Raw genomic sequence first — 26,430 nt, 5'->3', positions numbered from 1 at the left:
AGCCACGAGGGGCGAGGCCACAGGGCCTCCCACACGGAGGCACCCCGAGCAGGGCTCCTCGCGTCCAGCAGGGCAAAGCTCAGCGGCCGTCGCCCAAGCGCCAAAGGATACCAAGGGAGAAGGGGGGTCACCCAGGCACCAGGGCTCTCTGAAAAGCACCCCCACAGGCTGCTGACTAATTTCTAATTAGTCTGCAAAGCGCTGGGAATGCTAAAGGATGTAGTTCTTCCAGCAGGGCATCTACCCAGCATTCAATACTCATCAAGAAACAGCCCAAAATGCTGCGCTGCATTCCGTGTCTGTCGCCAGCAAGCCCTGTGGCTGGGGGGGAGGGGGGAGAGCTAAAAATAGAGCCTCGGCTGAAGAGCTGACAATAGGGAGTGGGGGAGGGACGGGCAGGGTTCTGCACCAGTGTACAGGTGTGCCGAGCTGCGGCCCCCAAGTCCCACGGAGCCCCCGGCTCAGAGGGAAGTGAAAGGACATAGTGAGATCCTCAGATGCAGAAAACCCTATAGAGGTGACCGTGTAGCCGGACTAGTTCTTCCTCTGTCGTCCCCCCCCCCCCCCATCTCTCTCTCTCTCACACACACACTTATCCTCATTCCAGAGCAACACAAGCTTGTATTGTCAGTTTTCCAAGTGGACGGACTAAGAATAATTGCTTTTGAGGACACCAGCTACGGCTCGCTGCATTCCCAGGACTCCCCCCTTCTCTGAAATCGGATGAACAGCAGACCACCAGGGCACCTCTTCGAGTATCATGGCTCATACTGAATTAGCAGGAAATACCCGCCTAAGCTAACCCAGTTGTTCGGTCTGGACAATGCCAGCGAGTCCCCAAACAATTCAATCAAACACATGGATGATTCCGCCAACTCGAACAAACAATTGTCAATCAAGTTGGAATGCCCCCTGGGAAATAATGCATTTTATGGCGGAAGAGTCGGGGGCAGCCTGGGTCCGAGCTGCACCAGCCAGGCGCTGGCCGGGGGCTGTGGATGGGTCCTCTCGGAGCGCGAGCTGGGCCTTTGCTGTTTCCTTATTGACAGAATGGATTTATTGATGGCAGGCGGCTCCGCCAGGGTCCATAGGACAAACACCACCAGCTTAACGCTGTCCTTCCCACTGCAAACATACAGTTCCCCAGTGGAGTGCCAGCCTATGGAGGGCAGAGACGGGTTCAGTTTTGTCAGCACCCAGCAGGGCACTGGCACATGGCAGGGACGTGAACGCCACTGAATTAAACTGAATGGGTACAAAGGTTGTTACAAACATTTAAATGCTTTGTCAGCTGTATTTTTTTAACTGTAAAATACAAATACAAAGCTCCAGACACGGGGGCTGCTGGGTAAAGATAATGATAGCTAACATTCACATAGCACCTACTCTGTGCCGGGCACATGGTAGGTACTTTACAATTGTTGTCTCACTCGATCCTCACAATCCTCCTGGGAGCGAGCTGAACAGAAGACCAGTTAGTTGGAAGTGACGAATGTCCCCTCTATCCTAGCACCACTGACTCATGGGGGCTGGCACCCGAGAAGAGTAGAAGGGGCCCCTCCGTCCAAGGCCCAGACTAGTGGACCCCCCCTTTTTGGCTCCTGAACGAGCCAGCACAGCCACTGCCGAGTCATGGGGCAGGGGAGCGGGAATGCCACAGGTAACGGTCTTCATTATGAGGGAAGAATCAGAGCTACAAACTGGAGGCCAGAGGACCGGGCGTCCCAGGGTGGTGCCTCAGAAAAGGCCCGGACCTTGGGCCTTCATCAAGGATAACGGGCAGTGGCCCCCAAAACTGTCCCCTGAATTTTAGGCACCGGGGCCATGAGGAAGATGCAGAGATGGATTCCGCTCCAATCGGGGGTCTGGATTCAAAGAGATTCACTGTTGGTGTAGCAGGATGGTGCCTTGGGAGCCCCCCGGGTACCTGTTTATTAATGACCTGGGCATAGACGGTCTATTTATCATTACCAATTACTAATTATCATTACCAATGGTGGGAGGGAAGATCCTGAGAAGCTAGAAGGAGTCCACAAATTATGGCTGAGGCTAGACCACACTTTTTACATTTTTATATACAATAAAGTTGTATTTAAAAACCAAAAAAGTCATTATCAGCTTGCAAACTGCACAAAAGTAGGCAGTGAAGCAGATTTAGCCCAAATGCCTGGGTTTGAGTACTGGACTGAACCAAATGAAATTCAACAGGAATGAATGTAAAATCTTCCATTTAAGTATTAAAAAATATATAGCTCCACAAGTATGAGAGAGAGACATGGCTAGATGGCAGTTCTGAGAAAGAGCTGGGAGGGTCAGCAGACTGCAAGTTCAGGATGTCCACAAAGTGACAGATACAGCCAAAAAGCTGTTGCCCTATTGGGCAGAGCTTCCAGGAAAAGGAAGCTCGAAAGCCCTCTGTACTCTGCCTCTGTCAGGCCTACCAGCATGAATGCCAGAATGCATTCTGGGTAGTTGGAAAATATCCAGAGAGGGGCCACCAGGTTGCTGAAGGGTCTTGAACTTATGTCATTTGAGGGTGGACTAAACTAGACATGTCTGGTTTAGGAGAGCCAGAAAATGGGATGTTAAGCTTGGTTTATGTATTTATGGCTGTGACAGTATAAGTCTTTGGTTCCAGAGGTGAAGGGCAAAGGAGCCAGTTCTAACTGGACATCAGTGTAAGACTTTCTCGATAATGAGCTGCTCACAAAGAACCTGGACTCCTTGCCTCCAAGGTCCAAGAGAAAAGGCTGAATGACCACTTGGGTAATGGGAGGCGGGACTCTTTTCATGCATGGCTCAGACAAGGTGTTGGTCAAGGTCTCCCCTCCCAACTGTCAAGTTCTGTGACTCAGTGAAACAGAGGCTGTCCATCCAGGCCATCGTTGACAGCCCGCATTTAGCAAGCATGAGTTGTGTGCCAAGAACAGGGCTCACCTCCAGGGGAGGAATCCAGCAGGGCTGTAGACTACATAAGACATACACAGACACTACCATGCACAGTCAAGTGTGTTCAAACTAGATCAAACAATCTTTCGCCAAGCCCAAGGAGTAAAAGGTCATTACCAACTTAGGGTGGGAGGAGAAATCAGAGAGGGCTTCCTGGAAAAAGTGACACATATGGGGGTATGGAAGTGAAATACAGTAATCGCTTCAAGGCAAGAATCAAAATCCAAAAAAAAAGATCAACATAGCAGAATAATTGGCTGAATCTGATAAAATTAAACTCAAGATAGTAAAGGGTTAAGTCTGTACTTGTAAAATCTAAAACCGACTGTGCAATTACAATTTAGGGAAGTGAGAGAAGAATTCATTTTGGACTCCTCTTCTATTCCAATCAGTCTTATTAATTTGATAGAATCATATCCAAGTTCTGTGAGCTGCAGATTCCAAGTTCACTTGCTTAACTCTAGGAAGTTAATAAAGGCCCTCCCACCCTCGTTTTGCCGTAAGATGGTGACCAAACTCAGCGTGGCAGAGATCATGGCTACATGCAAGATGCTTTCATGCCTCAGGACCAATCACTTGTCCAGTAAGATCAGGTGATCATCTTATGACCACTTAGGTCACTGACTGACAGTTTCAGCCAATTTCTGACCCTGTTGGTATTCGTATTTTAGCTTATGTGTTATATGCTGACCAATGAAATTGCTGTTCTATATTTAGCATATCTGTAATCCTATACAAGTATAGCCCTAATGGGGCTCAGATCATGAGGATACTGTTCCCTTCCTTAGGGAGGACTATGCACCCTTTCACGAGTTCTGTCTCAGTTTCTTTTCATGTAAATGGGATCATTTTAATCCCCACAGAAGACATGGCTGGACAATAGTCCCAAGAGGTCCAAGCCAACAATGTAATGCAATAGGTTAACATATAAAAAGTTAACATCATCAAGTCTAACCTCTGTCTGGGGCTGTTTGTTACTTTTCTCCTAGGCGGGTCCTACCAGCCCCTTCTTAACACTTGCTTCCCTGCTCTTGGCCCATTCTCCGCTCCAGGGACACTGACCTTGCCATCCTCTGCCTCTTTTCTCTGGGCCCTGTGGCTAGCTGGTCCCTTGGTCTGCAATTCTCCCTCCTCCCCTCCATCTTTCAGAGACCTTGGCTTTCTTGGAACTAAGCTCCTTAAACAGTTTGCAACCCACATGAGATCTCATAATTGAATGTGAGAGTCGCAAAATTCTGATTTACTATCAGTAAATGGCAGATTTGTACACCTGTTTTATATATCAAACACTTGGGAGTCATATAAAAATTTCTCAGGTGAAGGAGTAGCGAGTACAAAAATTTTAAGCAGCCCTGGCTTGACATTAATGCATTTTTGGTGGAGTTGGGAACTGATTCAGCCATGCTGTAGAGGACTTTGTAACTACGCCCAAAAGGCTATAAAATTGTACATACTCTTTGATCTAACAATACCAGTAGTAGGCATAAGAGAATTAGGGGGAAAAAAGGATCTATATGTACAAAAATAGTTTTAGCAGCTCTTTTCTCCGGGCAAAGAAATGGAAATTGAGGGGATGCCCATCAATTGGGGAATGGCTGAATAAAGTGTACAATGTGATTATGCGGTAATACTATTGTTCTATAAAATGAGGAGCAGGATGCTCAGAAAAATATGGAAAATCCTCCACTGAGTTCATGCACAGTGAAAGATATTGTATATAAAGTAATAGCAATGTTGTGGGATGATGAGCTATAAATGACTGCTATTCTCAGCAATACAATAATCTAAGACTATTCTGAAGGACTTAAATGCTCTCCATATCCAGAGAAAGAACTGATTGAGTCTTACATATAGTGAAGTAGCCTTTTTTTAACTTTTATTTTTCTTGAGGATTGTTTTTGAGGGTGGAGGGGGAAGATCTAGTTTTTTTCACAATGACTTTTAGGGAAATGTTTTGCAGAATTTCACACGTGCTTTTCAATATGGGGGGAGAGGAGGGGAGGAAGGGAGACAATCTGGAACTCAAAGTTTTAAAAACAAATGTAAAAAATTGTTTTACATGAAACTTGGGGAAAAACAAAATATGAATTTTTTTTTTAAAAAGCCCTGGTTTAGAAACTCTGCTGCAAACCCATCTTCAGCAGGAGGTCTTCCTCCAGGTTTACTCAGCCTGTCACACAGCTACTTGCATACTCTCTCTCATTAGACTAGGGGTTGCATGAGGGTTATATCACTCAGCTCAGCACATAGCAAGCTCTGGACAAGCCCTTACAGACTGACTGGAGGGCTGATGATGACATTCAAGGTAAGGGAGGTGACTCAGACCATCGCTGGGAGGGTCACCCTCAGCCACTTCTTGGGCGCCACCTTCATCAAGTATGTTAAGGAAAGCTGAAGCACCACCAGAGATGGCACAGAGATGGTGCTACCCGACAATCATTGCAAGAAACTGGGCTGGGGCAAGTAGAGAAGACCGCCCTCAATATCTGAAAGACTCTACGTGGACAACGTGGCTCTGGCACACCGGAACCAAAACACAAAAGGAGGCCTGAAGAGCTGCCTTTAGATTTGCCATAAAGAGAAAGGTCCTAAAACTCTGAGAAGAGTCCAGAAGTGGAACAGACCCCAAAATCTTTATTAGGTTGGAAAAGGAGATTTTGCTGAGATTGGGTTGGATTAGGTCAGCAGGGTGCTGAGTCTGAAAGAGGTGATTTTGAGGGTGAGTAGCCACACCTTGAAAATTAGCATATTGATCCAGCCATTCTGGAGAGCAATTTAGAAGCAAAGGGCTATCAAACTGTATATCCCCTTTGATCCAGCACTGTCTCTACTGGGTCTGTATCTCAAAGAGATCATAAAAAAGGGGAAAATGTGCAAAAATGTTTGTGGCAGCCCTTTTTGTAGTGGCAAGGAACTGGAAACTGAGTAGATGCCCACCAGCTAGGGAATGGCTGAATAAGGTATGGTATAGGAATGTTATGGATATTATTGTTCCATAAGAAGCGATCAGCAGATTAATTTTAGAAAGGTCTGAAGAGACTCGAATGAACTGGTGCTGAGTGAAGTGAGCAGAACCAGGAGAACACTGTACAGAACATAGTACACAGCAAGATTATATGTGATGGACTTGGCTCTTCTGAGCACTGTGGTGATTCAAGGAAATTTCAATAGATCTGGGATGAAAAATGCCACCTGCATCCAGAAAGAGAACTATCGAGACTGAATCAAAGCATAATATTTTCATTTTTGTTTTGTTTTTTCTCTTTTGCTTCTTGCACAAACTGACAATTTTGGAAATATGTTGAAAACTGCACATATTTAACCTATCAATACATTACTTGTCTTGAAGGGGGAGGGAAGGGAAAGGAGGAGAAAAATTTCCAACATAAATCTTATAGATTCTTTTTACATGTATTTGGAAAACTAAAATCCTATTGAAAATTTTTTAAAAAAGAATTTTGGTAATATATAGAGAACTGACTCTAATTTATAAGAAATCAAGCCATTCTCCAATTGATAAATGGTCAAAGGATATGAACAATTCTCAGAGGAAGAAATTGAAACTATTTCCACTCATATGAAAGAGTGTTCCAAATCACTACTGATCAGAGAAATGCAAATTAAGACCACTCTGAGATACCACTGCACACCTGTCAGATTGGCTAAGATGACAGGAACAAATAACGATGAATGTTGGAGGGGCTGTGGGAAAACTGGGACATTGATGCATTGTTGGTGGAGTTGTGAAAGAATCCAGCCATTCTGGAGAGCAATCTGGAATTATGCCCAAAAAGTTATCAAACTGTGCATACCCTTTGACCCAGCAGTGCTGCTATTGGGCTTATATCCCAGAGAAATACTGAGGGGGGGAAAAGGGACCTGTATGTGCCAAAATGTTTGGGGCAGCTCTTTTTGTTGTAGCTAGAAACTGGAAGTTGAATGGATGTCCATCCATTGGAGAATGGTTGGGTAAATTGTGGTATATGAAGGTTATGGAATATTATTGCTCTGTAAGAAATGACCAACAGGAGGAATACAGAGAGGTTTGGAGAGACTTAAATCAACTGATGCTGAGTGAAATGAGCAGAACCAGAAGATCACTGTACACTTCAACAACAATACTGTATGAGGATGTATTCTGATGGAAGTGGAAATCTTCAACATAAAGAAAAACCAACTCACTTCCAGCTGATCAATGATGGACAGAAACAACTACACCCAGAGAAGGAACACTGGGAAGTGAATGTAAATTGTTAGCACTACTGTCTATCTACCCAGGTTACTTATACCTTCGGAATCCAATTCTTAATGTGCAACAAGAAAATTGGATTTACACACATATATTGTATCTAGGTTATACTGTAACACATTTAATATGTATGGGATTGCCTGTCATCTAGGGGAGGGAGGGGAAATTTTGGAAAAATGAATACAAGGGATAATGTTAAAAAAAATTACTCATGCATATGTACTGTCAAAAAAAATTCCAAGTATAAAATAAAAAAAAATAAAAAATAAATAATTTTTTTAAAAAAGAACTTTGGTTCATGGTAAAAAGAATTTGGCAAATGCTAAAATCAAGAGCTTGATTTCATGTTTTGATTGCCTATACTATACTAAAAGCAATGGAGAAAATGTTAAGGATACAGATTAAATTTTAAAATGTGTTCAGGTATATCATTCCAGAGTCCTCACTTGAAAATATACCAAGAGCCACTTGTTAAACATTAAACAGAACATTTCTGGGCTAACTGGCCTTTAAGGTCCTTTCCAAATCAGACATTACATGACTATTTCAACTAAGATTCCCACATGGCCACGCTAAGCAATGTGGTTCATTTCTCAACAACCATTCATGAAACATTTGGTCTGCTGAGATGGAGACTAAGGAGCAACATGCTTCCTGCCTTCTAGAGTGTAGAAGGGAATAACAAGATGATCATAGCAACAGGAAGAAGAAAACCTTGGAATTTGAAATGAGAGGAAATCTGTTTATTGTCGGTGTACGTGGTTTGGTGGTGGGGTTTTGTTCAAATAAGCTCATCGCCGATTCTTAAATGTGTGACATCTGACAGAAACCAGTGATGAGCATGGCATGGACCAGACATGAGGGAGCAGATGGGGCCTGGGGGGAGGAGGAAGTGTCTATGGAGAAGTTTCTCAGAGTTGGTAGAATGCCCAAGTGATTCTGCTTGAACTCTTCCACAAAAGTGCCAGTCACATGGCAGACCCAATACGTTTGGGATTTAAGAACTGGCTCTGGTCCAGAGCGATGCTTCGGATGCTTTCCAGCCTCCCCTCTAATCCAAACTTCCTCCCCTACACAAATCCTCCTCTTATCAACTGTTAACAACCAGAACACCCTGATTTACTCTAAGGGTACTGATTTTCTTATTGGTCCATGAAAGAGACTAATGGGATAAAAACAGAAGTTCTAAAAGAGGGACCTGATCTTCATTTAGCAGGTGGGACACTACCTCCTTTCTCTGTTTTGAAGTACTTCATAGTAGAGGCTGAGGAGCTCCTGAACCTGTAAAGTCTCAACCTTTAAGCACAAGCACAAGAGAGAAATCGCCCAAGAATGAGAAATGTCCCATCCGACGGCCTCCCAACATTCCTAGGGTGAGAGGCTGAATGACATAGACATTCAAAGATGCCAGCAAGAGTAACTCGATTTATAATGCAAGTTGGGGAGCTCCAAGCTGTCAGCCTGAGCAGGCAGGAAACCGGCCCCAGTGACCAAGACATTGAGCCTTAATTGAACATCAGAGCTGGGCAGGATCTTGGAGATCATCAACATCCAATATTTGCCTGGAGGGATCACCACTGACTGAGATCACTTAGGGATGAGCTGACAAAGCTGAGACTAGATTTGTCATCTTAGCAAAGGAGGCTCTCCGTGGCCTTTTGGACACCTTCCACAAGGTCAACCAGCACTCTTTCAGAAAATGACTCAAAAGCATTTTATAAAATACCAAGAATTCCAAGCTTCATAAACATGATCTCTGCAAGCAAGTGTGTATCATACACACACACACACACACACACACACACACACACACACACACCCTCTAAACAAAGCCAAAACACTGCTAACTGAATTCTTTGGTTTGCTTATGGCCACTGTAAATGTGATCTCTTGGGATGCTCTTGAGCCAGCCGAAGGAGCTGCTTCGATATGCTCAGCAGACAGCAGCTGTTAGTCTGGTTTTTGCACAAGGACCTGCTGACAGAAGGGCATCTAGCCTGCAGCTTAGCACCTCAGAGGATGGTGTGGGGGCTGAGGGCCGTGTCAGAAGGCAGACTCGCACTCAGGTCCTCCTGACCCTGAAGCTGGCTCTCTCTGTGGGCTCTGTCTCAGAGAGCCGGGCAGGGTGCCTTACACCACTGACACAACAATGACTACACTTGGCCAACACATGTCACTGCCGGACGCCCTGAGCTTGAGGACGCCCCACTATGTGACCAGGGGGAGGAGGCAAGCCAAGAAAAGCACACCAAAGCCAGCTTCTGCCTGGAACCCCCCCGAAGCCCGGATCCTGGCCTACTCACCAGCAGCTGAGGGACGGGCAGCGTCTTGCCTTCTTTGCTCAGGGACACATAGGTGACAAAGGCACTGGCAGCACGGTATCTCCCTTGGGAATGCAACGCGACAGGATCGGCATCCACTAAAACTTCAATCTCCATGGACTTATTGCTCGTGAAGGTCATGCGCCCGGAGATGGTGATGACACAACCTGAAAGGCACCAACAGGCTCATGAGCCCTCAGGGCACAGCCCGGAACAGAGGGGGGAAGGAGAATCAGGGGGATGTTAGGTAAGGGCGACCTAAGAAACGTGGTAGTAAGACAGCCAGAAGATGCCTCTTCTCAACAGTGGTCATCTTTCAGCTTGGTGACAGCCGTTGGGCCGAGCCCGCCAGCACAGCCGGTCACCGAAGCCCCGGGGAGCAGCCACTTGTCCCTGGGCTGAGCTGGGCCAGAAGCCAGGAGGCAAAGATCTCGTCACTGTGAGAGGCGGGCACAGAAGAGACGAAGGGAAAAGCAGAGGCTCACACTGCCAGAGCCCTACAATCAACAGAATCTTTCTAGATCCTCTAAGACAACTACTGATCCAAGCTCAAGAGGTGGGTTAATAAACAAGGCATGTTTAGTAGGCCAGGAGGAGAAGCATGTGAGGGGCAGACTGCTGTTAGGGAGGAGACAGGCAGCCTACAGACGAAGGTTATTCTAGATGAGGTGCTGGGCTGTTCTGGGCCAGAGTCAGAGCTATACTTACATCCATTGCTTCGTGTCGAAATGAAGGAGTCATTTCTGGGGGGAAGGAAGGAGCCCCGTGGTCAGCAACGAAAACCATTAGGAGAGCAACAAGGGTTAACGTACTCACGTTCAAATGTCTGATAATTAGGGGAAGGAAGACAGCTAACAATATTCTCAATTCTAAGGCAGAGAGAGGAGCAAATTGTCTCCAATAATCATTACAAGTTGGGATCTCGGCTCGGGCTATTTAACATGAAGGCCCAACTCAGTTACCTTTTAGAGGCTCCAAATATAAGGGAAAGGAGTTTGGGCACAAGAAATACGCCAAGAACTTTCATCCTTGAAGTCACGCCTAGAGGTCCGAATCCAAATGGTGGAAGCCAAGCCCAGACCTCCTGTCCTTGTCTGCTACAACAACACTGCTCGTTTGCCACTTCTTTCCCATCCACACAAAGCAAGGGTTGATATTAATATTAACAGCTGGAGAAACTGAGGCTGCTCACAGTGAGAGGACGTGTGTCAAGGCCAAGCCACGAGCTCTCTGTCCAAATCTTTCCCCCATGCCACGAAAAGCCCTAAAGCTGACAGTGCAGCAAAGCACATCACTGTTTGCTCCAGCTCCTCCTCAGGGACACCTTCCTAGCTAGCCAACATTCAGGACTGCTTTTCTATCTGGCTCCTCAGCTCTTAGCACAGACACTGCCTGGCACGTGGCACTGAATAAATGCTTGCTGACCCAACCAGCTAAAGGCGATTTCCCCTCCTCAGACCCAGTGCACCCGGACTTATTTTATGTTGCTGCCTATGCTTGTTCACCTCACGCTGGGATAGAAGTTCCCCAAGGACAGGAATTGTGCGTTGGGTCCCCAGTGCCCAGTTCAGAGCCTTGCCAATAGGAGAGGTTTGACAAATGGTGGATGATGTGAACCGAACATAGGCTAGACTGGAGGAAAACCAGGGGCTGTCAGCTGTGGACTGCAGAAATGAAAGACTTTTCTCGCCTCACTGCAAAAAGGACCACAGAGTTTGTGACCTTTGACAGGAGAGAACCTGCCTGATGCATGTGCTCTACAATTGTCTTTGACATCATTCTACCCAGACTCCTTGGTGGTGGTGGTGGGGGGGATGGACTCTACTGCTTTTAGCTTCCCCCATATCATTCAGTCCATCACCCACCTATATAACCTGGCCCAAAGAGATGGCTTCCATCTCAGGCCATGTGTTGGGACAATCAGTATGAGCATTTCCTGCCCCGTAGCGTTACAAAAAGCCAGGTCAGAGCCCTTAAGAATCTCAATGGCCCACAGTTCCACGTGGACCCCCCTCCAGACTGAGCCGGCTTTGTGTCACACCGTTCTTGGCCACTGCGAGCTCAGCACCTTCTTCCTTCCTCCCTGTTGGCTGCCGGTGCAGTTTTGCGATAGCATCCACAATGCTAATAAAAATAATAATGACTTCTGAGAGCTAGGAGAGGCTTGGGGGTCATGGAGACATGGGAGCAGATTTAAGATAGGCCACTGAGGAAATCTTCAACATAAAGAAGATCCAACTCACTTCCAGTTGATCAATGATGGACAGAGGTAGCTACACCCAGAGAAGAAACACTGGGAGGGGAATGAAAATTGTTAGCACTAATATCTGTCTGCCCAGGTTGCATGTACCTTCGGAATCTAATGTTTATTGTGCAACAAGAAAGTGATATTCGCACACATGTATTGTACCTAGACTATATTGTAACACATGTAAAATGTATGGTATTGCCTGTCGTCGGGGGGAGGGAATAGAGGGAGGGGGGGTAAATTGGAAAAATGAATACAAGGGATAATATTATAAAATATATATATATATATATATATATATATAATAAAAAAAAAAAAAAAAAAAAAGAAGAGGTTTGTTGACTTCACATGAGTGGCAAAGATAATAAAATATTAAGAACCAAAAAAAAAAAAAAAAAAAAAAAAAAAAGATAGGCCACTGAGTCAAGCTCCCCATCTGGTCCCAGCTCACTGCCAGGCTTCCTGTTGCTGTCCAAAGGGACGGTGCTGATTCAAGGCTCCACAAACAATGCACAAGTGTCACAGGCAGCCCGATGACCTGTGTGTCCCAGCTATCTAGTCCCTTTAAACTAACTTAAATGTATTTCTCAGGAAGGGGCCTCTGCCAGGGCAGTCCCCCATTCTGTCTATGGCCTTCTTGCCTTGCTGTGTCCAGCCTCCTCTATACTTCCATAGACACTGACATCTCATTCTCTGCCACAGGTCGGTCTCAGTCTTAGTTCTTGGCTCCTTTAAAGGCAAGTTTTATGTCGACAGGAACGAGCTCCAGTTTTCTAGTTTTACGCTGGGTTATACATATCAATACAGGCCAAAGAAATCACAAATCAGATATATGACATAGATCTGTCACAACTGTCCTTTCTGAAAGTGCATCTTAAAGTTTCTCATCATTCTTTTGTCTCTTCCTGTCACCCACTCATAATTTGTAACATCATAAAGTGGTCATCTGGTCAATGAGTCATGCAGATCTTCCAAATGCTAACTCATTTTATTATATGTGATGTACAAAATATAATATACAAGTGTATATTATACTCATATCAAAAATCACATTCATTAATTCACTAATCTCGGCAGAAAAGGCTAACTATTGCAAATCTGTCAAGGTAATGATGGTGGATACCATTTTCCTCCAATTCTAATTGTTTGAAAACTCATGTTTTATCCTTGGTGACAAATACCACCAGTTGTTTTCCTTGAAATAATAAGCTCAGTTACTTAAATTTTGGTAAAATGTCTGTCAAATTGTCAACACTGAATGACCATGGTTTATGAGTTGATTTTTCATTATGCTTTTCACCTCTGAGTACAGAGTGGTCAAGAATGAATGGAAGGACTCTTGTACTACTGAAGTGATTCATACTTAGGAAGATGTGACCTGCTGCCACAGATTCTTTCCTCGGCCGGTTCAGTTCAACATGCTTGGAAAAAGGCACAAAAATGAAATGTTATATGTTTTGAATGTTACGAAGTTGGCAAGGAGGATCAACATGTATCTTTTCACTAACTAGCTAAGTGACCATAACAAAAGTCCTTTCCCCTCTAGGTTCCTGGTATCCTCATCCCAGGTCCCAACAAAATGAAAGAGCTGGGCTGGATGATCTTTCCTTCAAAGTTGAAAATGTATAGAAATATCCAAAAAAAATCTCAAGCAGTGGTCCTCAAACTTTTAAATAGGGGGCCAGTTCACTGTCCCTCAGACTGTGGAAGGGCCGGACTATAGTAAAAACAAAAACTCACATCTGTCTCTGCCCCTCAGCCCATTTGCCATAACTGGCGGGCCGCATAAACGTCCTCAGTGGCTGCATCTGGCCCACGGGCCGTAGTTTGAGAACCCCCCTGCTCAAGAGGCTAGAATGCTGTACTGAACTTAACTAGAACTTAGAAGGGATAAATTATTTAGTCCTTAGAACTGTAAGGTCAATAGGCTGTAAGAGTCAATAGGTCTCACAAGATAATGTCACCCTCTCCTGAGATGACCCAGAAGGTGTCTAGAACAGTCACATCACAGTGTGATCAAGATGCCAACAAGCTTCAAACGTGCAGAAGAAAGTAATCTAGATGTTGGGGGAACTAGGAAACCATGTTTTAAGAGTGAATACCCTGGGGTCAGGAAAAAGTATTGGAAATTCTTTCACTTACAAAAAGGATTTGATTTGATTTGCCCCCAAATTAATCAAACTGAGATTAGTTGGTAGAAAATGCAGAAAAACCAATTTTAGAAACAACTTAATCAAAGTTATCCAGAAATAGAGTGGGTTCCCTCAAGAACTAGTGAGTTCCTTTTTCCTGGAAACCTTCAAGCAGAGACTGGATCAATGCTCCTTGGAAATGTTTAAAGAACCTTGGAGATCTAATTCTTGAAATTCTATTAATTCTACTTCCACAATAGCCTCACACATTTCCTCTCCTTTGCACTCCTTATGTGTTAATTAGATCTTTTGAGAAGGCTTCTTAAAAGGTTTTCCTCCCTTAAAGTCACACTATTCTTCCATCTTCCTTTCATATCAATGTTAGTTAATAGACATCATTAATCACCCTTAACAGGATAGGTACTATGCTAAGTGCTGGGGATACAAAAAGAAACAACCAAGCAATCTAATGAGCATCCTTTTCTTTAAAAAAAAATTTTTTTGGGGGTGAGGCAATTGGGGTTAAGTGACGATGGGTCGCACAGGTAGTAATTATCACGTACCTGAATCAGCATTTGAACTTGGGTCCTCCTGACTCTAGGCCGGTACTCAATTCCACTATGCCACCTAGCTGCCCCTTAAGCATCCTTTGCAACTCACTATCTGATAAGCATTTAATTACTGTTAAACTAACATTTAGTCCACTTTCAGACACTATGTGAGGCACCTCCCCCAGACAAAACCCAAGTTTCCTAGTCTGTCACTGTGACCGTTGGCTCCAACCTCCCTTTGTCCCCTTGCAGGACACTCTGTCGACTCCATCTGCCAGTCAAATTGGACTTTGAGCCACTGCCCAATTCTGTCCTGCCTGACTCAGCTGAGCGTGATCTGCAAAGCCTCTAACAACATCCCACGCCTACAGTGGACAAGCTGCCACTGCCCGGCTAGTTGAAATCCTACTTTTCAAGACACTTGTATTGCCACAGTGCATGAAGTGCCAGGTCTGTAGACTTTGAGATACCACTACACATCTGTCAAATTGGCTAGAATGACAGGGAAAGATAATGCAGAATGTTGGAGGGGATGTGGGAAACAGGGACATTGATACATTGTTGGTGGAATTATGAATACATCCAGCCATTCTGGAGAGCAATTTGGAACTATGCTCAAAAAGTTATCAAATTGTGTATCCCCTTTGATCCAGCAGTGCTACTACTGGGCTTATATCCCAAAGAGATCTTAAGGGAAAGGGAACTGTATGTGCAAGAATGTTTGTGGCAGCCCTCTTTGTAGTGGCCAGAAATTGGAAAGTATGTGGATGCCCATCAATTGGAGAATGGCTGAATAAATTATGGTATATGAATGTTATGGAATATTATTGTTCTATAAGAAATGACCAGCAGGATGATTTCAGAAAGGCCTGGAGAGACTTACAGGAACTGATGCTGAGTGAAATGAGCAGAATCAGGAGATCATTGTATACTTCAACAAGATCAATTCTGATGGACGTGGCCCTTTTCAACAATGAGATGAACCAAATCCAATAGAGCAGTAATGAAACTGAACCAGCTATACCCAGGGAAAGAACTCTGGGAGATGACTATGAACCACTACACAGAATTCCCAATCCCTCTATTTTTGTCCACCTGCATTTTTGATTTCCTTCACAGGCTAATTGTGCACTATTTCAAAGTCCGATTCTTTTTGTACAGCAAAACAACTGTATGGACATGTATACATATATTGTATTTAACTTATATTTTAACATATATAACATGTATTGGCCAACCAGCCATTTAGGGGAAGGGGTGGGGGGAAGGAGGGGAAAAGTTGGAACAAAAGGTTTTGCAATTGTTAATGCTGGAAAATTACTTATGCATATATCTGGTAAATAAAAAGCTATAATAAAAAAATTATTTCACACACACACACACACACACACACACACACACACACACACACACACACAGTGCAGGGTCTGGAATCAGAAAGACCAGAGTTCAAATGTAGCCTCAGACACTGACTAGATTGTGACCCTGGACAATGCACTTCCTCACCTGTAAAACAGAGATAATAATGAGCACCCACCTTCCAGCGTTGTTGTGAGGATCAAAAAGAGACTTAAGAAAGAAAGGACAGATGCTTATTAAAAAATTTTTAAAAAGTTCTTTGAGAGTAACTGTTTTTATATTTATATCCCAAGATTCATTCTGACACATAGTAAAAGTGTTGACTAGTTGACTATGAGAGTTTCTTGAGTCAAATGAAAAAGATACTTGACTTGTTCATTAGCAACCAGCTAACTTCATGACCCTATCCCTCCACAATAAGAGCATCATCAGTAAAATGAGGTGGGGCTAACTTGGAAGTCTCTTCCAGCTTAGAACGCCATCATCAGACAAAACGGTAAGATCTCCAAGTTCCTGTGTCTTGGCTGCTCTTGCTGATTCCAGAGCCAGTGATCTCACAGGCCCAGGTGGAAGGGCTCTTGTTGGATTGGGGAGGGAGGAGATGGTGTTACTACCCCAGCCACCTACTGATTAGGAAGAGACAACGTGGGTGTGATCCACGTTCCATCAACTTTCTCTGCCACCTGTGTGCCTCTCTAGGCTGTTCCTCACACAAGACACTCCATCTTCTGACAGAACCATCTCACTTGATATTGCTCATGCCGAGAACATTCTTCCTCCTCATTGCCTCCTTCCAATCTTCCCTAAAATCACACCTTCCCAGCCCCTAATCTTAGTTTTTCTATGTTGTTCTCCACATTAGACAGTGAGCTCCTCGAGACCTGAGGGTTTTTTTTTTAATCTTCCTTTGTATCCCCAACACTTCAGCACAGTGCCTGAAATACATTAACTGACCTACTGATGGTAACAGAGGGTCTGCAAGTCTGCAAGAAAAAACAGAGTTGGCCAGAAGAAAGGGTACAAGCAAAGCAACAGCAGCATGAAAGAATGCAAGTCTTTGAATACATGACAGAAAAGAGAAGGAAAGGCGGGGAGATAGAGAACAGATGAAAGGAATCACAGTACTTCCAACTGGAGACATTCATAGTAACCACATAATCCAACAGATACCTGAAAAACAACCCTCTCACTTTTTAAGACTTCCAGCAAGAGGGCTATCTATTACTTCCTGAGGCAGTCCTTTCTACTCTGAGGAAGCTCTAATTTTCTGCAAACTTTCTTGATATTGAGCCTAAATTTGCCCCCTTGAAATTTCTCCCCATTGCACAGGATCCTTCTCCAGGCTAGCCCTTTAAATATATATAGTGGGACAGCTAGGTGGCACAGTGGATAGAGCACCAGTCTTGAATTCAGGAGGACCTGAGTTCAAATGTGGTCTCAGAGACTTCCTAGCTGTATGACCCTGGGCAAGTCACTTAACTGCCTCAGGGAAATAGAAATGTATAGCATATCTTCAGTCTTCACTTTTTCAGTCTCCAGATGGCATGAACCTGTGTCTTTTTCAGTTGCATTTTTTTCCACAGGCAACTTAATATCTCCCTTCTCAAATGTGTGCTAAGAATATAATTCCATCAATGTAATTGAATTAGGGACTAGGGTACAGGGACTAGAGTATACCTTGATATCCTCAACTCTCTTTCTGGAACTTCTTCCATGTCTCCCTACCACTTACTTAAAGAGTCCAGAAACATTCTTGGAGACCAAAGCCCGCAGTCCCCTCAGACTCCTAGGGTCCCTTTCATAAGAATTGTCACCAGACATCCCCTCTACATGTGATGCTCTGGAAGCTCCTTTTTGAACATGAGCACAGGACTTTTCCTTCTAGTAAAGCTGACCTGATTCAATCGGGCCCAGTTTTTATCTTGGCAGGAGCATCTTGGAAACTGAATATCCTTTGCAGGGCTATTTCTTCCTCCCAGCTTTTTATTACCTTCTGTGCCTGAGAGTCCTGACAAACCTGTTCAATAGCACAGAGCCAAGCACAGATCCCAAGGGCATCTATCAGAGACCTCTTTTCAAGATAAGTCTTGAAATAATAATGGCCCCGGAAAAAATTACCTGAACTGATGCTAAATGAAGTGAGGAGAACCAAGACTTGTTGTTATGCACAACAAGATTATGTGACCGACTTGGCTCTTTTCAACAATGAGGTGATTCAGGTCAATTCCAATAGACTGCATTCACAGAGAGGACTATGGGGACCGAATGTGCATCACCACATAGTATTTTCAACTTTGTCGCTTGTCTTTTTTCTCTCGTCTTTCTTCCTTTTTTGATCTGATTTTTCTTGTGCAGCATGATGAATATGGAGATATGCTTAAAAGAATTGCATATGTGTAACCTATATTGGATTACATGCTCTCTAGGGAAGAGAGAAGGAAGAAAAATTTTGCAAAGGTGCGATTGTTAAAAACTATTTTTGCATGTATTTTTAAAAAATTCAAGGCTATTATTTCTAAAAAAGAAATTAACAATGGTCCCTCTTTTGAGTCCAGTTATTCAACCAGTTCAAAATCCAGCTCACATCTTTCTATTTTTTTTTTCTATAAGGTATCACATAGTTTGCTAAAATCTAGATTTAATGCTAATTAAATTTATAACTTTGACAACTAAGTAAAACAAAAATGAATCTGCAGGAGATATGAGTTCCAAGAACCACCTGGCTGGGTCACTACTTTGTAGGTTCTTGTGACAGAGGCTAGAGCTGGGGCAGTGCTCCTCCTCCCAACATCAGGGAAATGGGAAGTGGGAAGAGGTAGTGGTAATATGGAACTCAAGGTTGAAGTCTGGAATCTCAAAGGGCTTGGATCTCAGGAGTTAGGGAGGAAGAGAATTGGAACTTAAAAAAAAAATTGTTTTTACGTGTAATTGAGAAAAAAATTAAATACTAAAAAAGATCAAAAAACAAAAACAAAAAAAAAACCCTGTGATGAAAACAGGACAGGTATTATTCTCTTCACTGAAAGGGACTTATACATGTATTCATTACTATATGTCAGGCATTATACTAAGCGCTTTATAAATAATCTCATTTGCTAAGGTAACAATCATAATGAGGTCAAGGTCAGAGGGCATACAAGTATTAAGTTATTCTAGGAACTAAACTCGGGTCTGCTGCCTACACACCTAGAACTATTTCTATTTCTACCCTTGCCTCCTGCAAACTTCACACAAGCTTATCACAACATAAGCAGCTTTAAGTTTGTAATGATAATATGCTTCTGTTAAAAAAAAAAAAAAAAAGTTGATATTTTCAAGGGTTTTCAATAAGTTAAAATGTCACTTTGCAGACTAATATGCCTTTCTATATAACCAGGCCACAAGAACATCAACACAGTACAAAATAGAGAATTTTTTTTCTTATCTCAAGAAAAGGATCTCCAGCAATTTCAATAAAACTTCTATGAGGCTGAAGGATATCTGACAGATAATAATAATAATAATAATAATAATAATAATAATAATAATAATAACAATAATAATATATAATCCCCAAAGTAACAAACACCCTTTTAAATAGCATGTATTTCAGTGCCCCTTCCCGCCCATACCAGCATCCTTTCTGGGTTAGTGTCCTAATGAAAGCAATTTCTGCATTCACCTTCACTTCCATCTGGCAGCTTAGCTGCCTTACATCAAACATGGCTTTTGAATTCCTGCATAGTCCATGCTGACCCCAAAAATGCAGAAAAGCAAATGCAGAGTGGAGAGTTTGTCCTCACAGAAAGCTGAGCAACTGCTTTCTTGTGCACCTTTCCATTCTCTATCAGAGACAGTGAAAGAGATGACAAGATTATTATTCTTACAAGGCATCTGAGCCAGGAAATATGTATGACAGTTTATACGTGATTCTATAAGCAAATGTATCTACATGGGCAGAAGCATATCAAGTGCTCACTGGCACTAATAATGAAGTTAATGAGATATATTGACCACTGAACAAAAATTCCTTGGGCCATCCAGCCCTGTATGTGTTATCCTTTTTTTTCCCCTAGTGAATGTCACGTCAATAATTATATAATATCCTGGCAAAGGAGGAATACTAGGTAGAAGAGTCCCTGGTATCAGGATGGTCCAAAACAGACACGGTAGACAGTAAAGAAGGGGTTATCAAATTCAAGTAAAAACGAGCTCATTAAATCATATATAAGGTGCCTTCTTAGGAAACCATAAGTTAACATGACCTATATTCTACCATATACAATTATTATTAAAATATTTTAAAAATTTAAAAAAATTTTATGAAAAGTAAGATTTCATTAATATATTTTCCCAATTACTTTTTAATCTGGTTTGGGAGTGTTGCAAGCTGTCAATGAGGCCCAAGATCCACAAATCTGACATCTCATCAATAAAGGGATCAGGTTTATTTATAAAGAGTCAGATCTGCAACTAATCTGCCTCACAGCATAAGCTCATTCATTTAAGGATTTATTAATCAACTGGACAAGTTTTCTCTTCATGATATTTGACAAGACTTAACTTGGTAACTGTAATGTCTGGGCTAGCTTTCTGGAGGTCCTCAGGATCAGCCCGAGTCCTTGGTCTTAGTGGAGAAGTGATGAAGGCAGGAGGGCCACCAGGAGGATGGTCAAAGATGGAGTCTGGTGTCTTTTCTTGTGTCTATGGCTGAGAGAGTTCTTCTAGGTTCGAGACTCCCTCAAATACCTCAGTACCATTACATCACTACAGCACACTGAGCAGCACACCCATTACATCACCATACTAAGGACTAAGTCTATGCTTAACTAGAAGTACCTTGCTGACCTAGATTCAAGTATACTTTTTCAGAGCTCCGGCCCTTTACCTTACAAAACACTGATTTCCAATACTAAGGGATATATAATATTATCAATATTGTACTAATAATACTCGGCTCACTTCCCCCCGCTGCCAGAGGCCCCCCTCTACTCCTAGTTCTTTACATGGAGGTGACCATATGCAATACAAGTTCCTTGAAAGGTAGGGCTGGGGTTTCTCATTTGAGATGCTGGGATCCTCAAGCTGGAATCATATGATCGTATATCCAAGGGTTGAGCCCTTCTGTCCCAGCCCTTCATTGTATGGGGAGAAAACTTGGGGCCAGACAGGAAGGAGAAGGGGCCCAGCCACAATGAAAGCCCTGAGGCTTCTGGCGTGGACTTCCCTGCTCATCCCATGTAGCTTCTCCAGGTTCTCTGTGGATCATTCTGCAGGTATAGCTGACATTCCTGAGCTATTTCCTGTGTGTGTGTGTGTGTGTGTGTGTGTGTGTGTGTGTGTGTGTGTGTGTGTGTGAGAGAGAGAGGCAGCCAAGTAACTTGGCCAGGGTCACACAGCTACTAAGTGAGTTGGGTTAACTCGGGTCCTCGTGATGCTCTGTCCACTCCAGCTTTTTTCAACTGACTCGAGAAGATGGTCACCAGAGGCATTAGGGACTGCTTCGGGTATTTCTGTTTATTATGGAAGGAAGGAAAAGACCTAAGGTATCTTCTCCAAAGACTACAAGTCTGAAAATATTCCTGAACAGACAGTTTTATCAGGTTTTTTGTGAGGAGGCTGTCTGGAAATGTGTGTGCGTGGGAAGAATCTATAAATAATAAATGACACCTTTTGTGAGAGTGTGTGTGTACGTACATGTGCACACACAAGCCTACACCAACCCATCCAGACATTATTTTCCTTTTCCTCCAGCATATGCACTTATATCCTGGGCAAGAAATGCACTCAAGACTCTCTGAATGAACACAATAGGCCTGTGGGTTGGCAGGAGAGTTTTAATCTTTTCAATGTGCAAAGAATACAAGATAATAAGCCTTCTACCAACCATCTCCTTCTCCCTGGGGGTCTGAAGATAGTTGCTGTTCCAGATTAGAACCAGAGATAAAGAGATCTGCATCTTGTGGATATGCAGATGTTTGAGACTCTAGATGAAGGGCTAAAGCTTGGAGCTCTACCTTCCAAAATGACACGAAATGACTCGAAAACATGGGAAGAACCATGCTCAAGGGAAGTAGCGCAAAGGCCACCAACCCACGATGTTTGTTTTCTGATCAAAGTGCTTTGTTCAGTGCTATCAAAGGCCTTGAAGCTGCCCACCATCCAGCTCCTTCCTGCTGCTGGCTATCCTCACCACAGGTGCCAAGTGTCTGCAGCAGTGGGATGAGGGCCAAGGCCCAGGGGCATCTCCCTTTCATTTTCCCCCATTTCCAAAAGGTCACCATATAGGGCTCCAGCTCTCAGAAGGTTCTTTGCCAGCACCCTATAAACAAGGTCTGGAAGGCACACAAAGCAGAACATGTGTGGGAGGAAGAGCGAGTTCATGTGCCAGGATGTTCAGCAGCCTCTGCTTTAGGAACGGACTGACTTGGGTGAAAAATGGCCCACTGGGAGGGTTGGGTTAAAGCACCCTGCACTGATAATTGCCTACACTCTCTTCCATTTTCAGCATGCCATACATATTCGTGTACACAGGCCAGGGAAAAGGACTTCCTTGAGGCCAGGGGCTAATTTTTGCTATCGTGTCCCCAGGACCAATCACCATGTGTTACACATAAAAGACTCTTCATAAAAACTGAATTGACTCGAGTTCTCCCTAAGATTCAAAGGGAGACAAATAAATCTCAATGACTGTAAAGAATCTTGTGGAAAAGAATTTTATGCATACTGCCTTTAAAACTGAGGCACAAGAAAACTTTCATAGTATATTTCAGGAAAAAAAAAAATTTCCAGCTTCTTACTCCACTACTCCCCACTTAATTCAAACTGCAAATCCAAATAATATTGAAGTTTCACCTCAAACCCTGAAAAAGATAACCAAGGAAGGCAAAAAATGAATATTAAGAGGGGTTGTGGTAAAATAGGCACAGTGGAGTATTGTGGGTAGAGCTGTCAACCACTGATACCATTTATATTTAATGTAAGAATTCTCTTCAAACAAGAAAGACCTGGAGACTATTGCACTATTCTGGCTATCAATCTTTTTCACAGATGAACAAATGGGGATGGTGAATCTTGCCAAGAATCTGGCACCCCAATACATAACAGCAGGACTAGTGGATTTCCTGAAGGGAGAGACAATCAAGGGATGGCCTATAGAAACCATTTCATCCGTTCCACCCTTGTGCTGGAATAGAATGTCAAGACCTGCTGTGACTTTCTCTGTGAATGAAAAACAAAACAAAACCCAAACAGCTGAGCCAAGGCAGAGGCCTCTTTGGTCACCAGGCAGGGTGACCTGATGTCAGACTCCATGGTTGGGTAATGTGCAAAGAGCAAAAGCGACCTCCCCGATTCTGGACCCATCAGCCAGACCCTTACATCCACTACAATCTGCTGAGCAATCCGCCTGGTTGTGAGCCAAAGGCCGAAGCCAGGAGCGAACACTTCCCCAGAACGTGCCTTCTGCCCGCAAACAATGCAGGATGGGACTGGCCAGCATGCAGCCATGACAGCCAGGATTGCACCCAAACCAGCTGCCCTGATTGAGAAAGTTCAACCTCCTGAACCCAGAAGAAGCTGCTTGGCAAACCCAGATCATTCCCCTGGTATCCTAACCAAGATGATGATGGGAAGTCCCTGGCTATAAAGTCCCAGGAACCACTGGCTGAAGGACTTGGGGAAGTATGGCCTAGAGAAGCACAGACAACACGTGACTCCAAACATTTGGAGAAGAGCTGTCAGGTGGAGGAAAGATTGCATTTGGCGCCAGAAGTCAGAGCCAGAAGCAAAAGGGGACAACATGAGGAATCAGAGTTCCTGAAAAAATGAAGGACTTGCTTCAAGAAGGGATGACTTCCTCGCTTAGGTACCTCTGAGCTGGACAAGACTGGGCCAGCTGTTTCCCTCTGTCAGCTTTAGTTTCCTCATCTGCAAAGCAAGGACAACAGTAGCTACCTCATGGGGCAGTTGGTAGGATCACAGAAGGAAAACATGTATGTAGCAAAGCAAGTAGATCGCTGGGACACACTGAACAACTGAGAATCAGAAATAATGGAACTTAAGAACACACAAGTGTTCAATAAACTGGAATATACAAATTATTCAAGAAAGAATTCCCCACTTGATAAAAACTGGTAAAAATGGAAAGCAGTCTGGCAAAGACTGCATTTAAACCAATACTTTTTATCGTATTTCAAAATATACTGTTAAAAGAAACATAAATGTAATAGTAAAGATTATTCTCTTAAAAAACTGCAAGAGAAATATCACATACTTCTTGTAACAATGAGTAGGAGAGGTGTTCTTAATCAAACATGGGATAGAGGTAAGTACAAAAGTTAAAACAGACAAATGATTGCAAAAAATTGAAAAAGCTTCTGCACACACAAAATTAGAATACCTAGCATTAAAAAAAAAGTAGTTGAAAGGGAAAAAAATACTTACAAAATTTCAAAAGATTTGGTATCCAACATATATAAAGGACTTCATTTACCATATTACCATATACATATAAATGCATATAGGAAAAAGCAAAAACCATTTCCCAAAAGTAATCAAATGATACAAAGAAAGAGTTCTCAAATAGCAAACTATTAATAGCCATATCAAAGAATACTCTAAATCATTAATAACAAAAGAACTGCAAATCCAAATAATATTGAAGTTTCATCTCAAACCCTGAAAATTAGTCAAGATAATCAAGGAAGGCAAAAATGAATGTTAGAGGAGTTGTGGTAAATAGGCACAGTGGAGTATTATGGGTAGAGCTGTCAACCACTGCTACCATTTTGAAAAGCAATTTGTAATTATGCAAGAAGAGACTAAAATGTTCATTACTAGGCTCATATATTAAGTAGCCTACTGATAAAAACAAAGTCCCTAAAGACCAAAATATTGATAGCAAAAAATTGTAAGCAAATTTCATATCACCAGTTGCAAAATGGAAGCAATGGAATATGAATGTGCTGTAACAAAGCATATGATGAATACCGAGAAGTATAGAAATGATGGAGACTGAAGTATGTAGAGAATCAAGAAAACGATATATACAATGAGCACAATAAAGTCAATAAAGAAACACTCAAAAAATAAAAAATGTATTTTGAACAATTATAAAAAGCAAGCATGACTCAAAAGATATGGCAAGCAAACTTCCATGAGTATTATACAAAGTGCATATTTTCAGACTTCTTTTGAATATACTGATCAAAGTACTATTTGTTATATGAGATGGCTCTCTGAGAAAGAGAAAAGGATATAAGTATGGTGGTATTAAAAAACCCAAAAGATCAAAAGCACTTTGTAAATCTGAAGGCACTCCATAAATAGAAGCTATTATTTAGAGCTTGTATACAGTATATGGGTGAATGCTCTGCATTATTTTTAATCATCAATGATTTCCATGACAACTATCACAATCACAGGAATCTCAGGTGACAGCAGTAGGCTCCTTTCTCTCATCATTTAAGGCCAGGGTGAACGGCTTTTCCACAAAGCCTTCCCTGCTTTCTCTGCTTGGTAATGACCTTTCTCCTCGTCTCTCATTTTGTTTCTGCATTCTCTAATGTATGTCTACTTTGTGATGCTGTGCATCATAGCTATCTTACAACTCTTGACTCACAGGTCTTGCCCAGCTCTAACCTCTCTCCACTTCCAGGCTTGCATCTCCAACTGCCCTTCAAATGCCTCTGATAGGAGGTCCCACAGGAAGTGTTTAACAGGATGTCAAAATTAGGCTCATTATCCATCCCCCAAAGTCCTCCCATCATCCTCATATTCCTCCTGCTGTGGAGGGAAAATACCTCCAGGATTTCTACTTTTACAACAAACCTAATCTATGTCCCCTTCTCTCCTCTGACATTGCCCCATTATAAGCAGACCTCTTCCCCACCCCCATATATATATATATATATATATATATATATATATATAAAAAATACGGATTTCCTTATGCAGGTTGGATCATACCGTCCAAACTCTAGTGACATTTGTCACCATAGCCTGTAGGATCAAATACAAAATTCTCTGGCTCCTCCTCTCGTCCAGGCTTCTTGCACCTAGCACCCTGATCCTCAGTGGATCCTTAGGCTCCAATGGCAGTTTTTATGCTTTATTCCCCATGGCCACAGCTCTTTCCCCTCTCAGCACTCCCTCTTAGTTCCCTTCCAGTCTCAGCTAAAGCCACACCTTTTGCAAGAAGCCTTCCCTATTCCTCCTTTCCCTCAGCTGTACCCCGAGAGGGCCCCCAATGAATCTTGCCTCTTATTTGTACGTTCCCTTCCCTATTACAATAAATAAGATGTCTTTGAATACGGGGGCTGTTTTTGTATTTCTCAATCTCCGGGACCTAACACAGTGCTTGGAACATAACAGGCACTTAAATGCTACCTGACTGCTAGACTGTGATGGGCATGACTTTACTTTTCTGTGTGTTTCATCTATAAAATGGGAATACTGGGCTACTCTTTGCTCCCAGAACTGAATAAAGGACTCCAATTTTTGGCATAGAATCCTTTTAGCCATTAAAAAGGGGGCAGGAAACCTACCTGGTTTCCATTCTGCACCTGCCTGCATACTGGATGTATTTCATAAATACAGGTGATGTGCTAGTCCAAAAAGCACAATATCTCACGCTGGATTA

The 26,430-nt window shown here is 42.9% G+C and overlaps 1 protein-coding gene across 14 annotated transcripts in view; it reads right to left on the bottom strand.

Annotated features, from left to right (window-relative positions):
- The window catches only part of ACOT7 (acyl-CoA thioesterase 7), a 151,921-nt gene that overhangs the window by 21,471 nt on the left and 104,020 nt on the right, over window positions 1–26,430 (bottom strand). For 10 of the 14 annotated variants that reach the window (XM_074307784.1, XM_074307783.1, XM_074307787.1 and 7 more), the window contains one exon: window positions 9,502–9,686. The exons of 1 other annotated variant lie outside the window; for it this stretch is intronic. In XM_074307784.1, the coding sequence (XP_074163885.1) occupies window positions 9,502–9,686 (185 nt within the window). Of the gene's footprint in view, window positions 1–9,445; window positions 9,687–26,430 lie in introns of all 14 variants that reach the window. 3 more of the 14 variants (XM_074307793.1, XM_074307790.1, XM_074307792.1) reach the window with 2 other exon arrangements.

This window comes from Sminthopsis crassicaudata, chromosome 3 (genome assembly GCF_048593235.1).
Source record: "Sminthopsis crassicaudata isolate SCR6 chromosome 3, ASM4859323v1, whole genome shotgun sequence".
Taxonomy (NCBI): domain Eukaryota; kingdom Metazoa; phylum Chordata; class Mammalia; order Dasyuromorphia; family Dasyuridae; genus Sminthopsis; species Sminthopsis crassicaudata.
The sequence above is the reverse complement of the archived record's forward strand: the minus strand, read 5'-3'. Positions and strand labels throughout refer to the sequence as shown.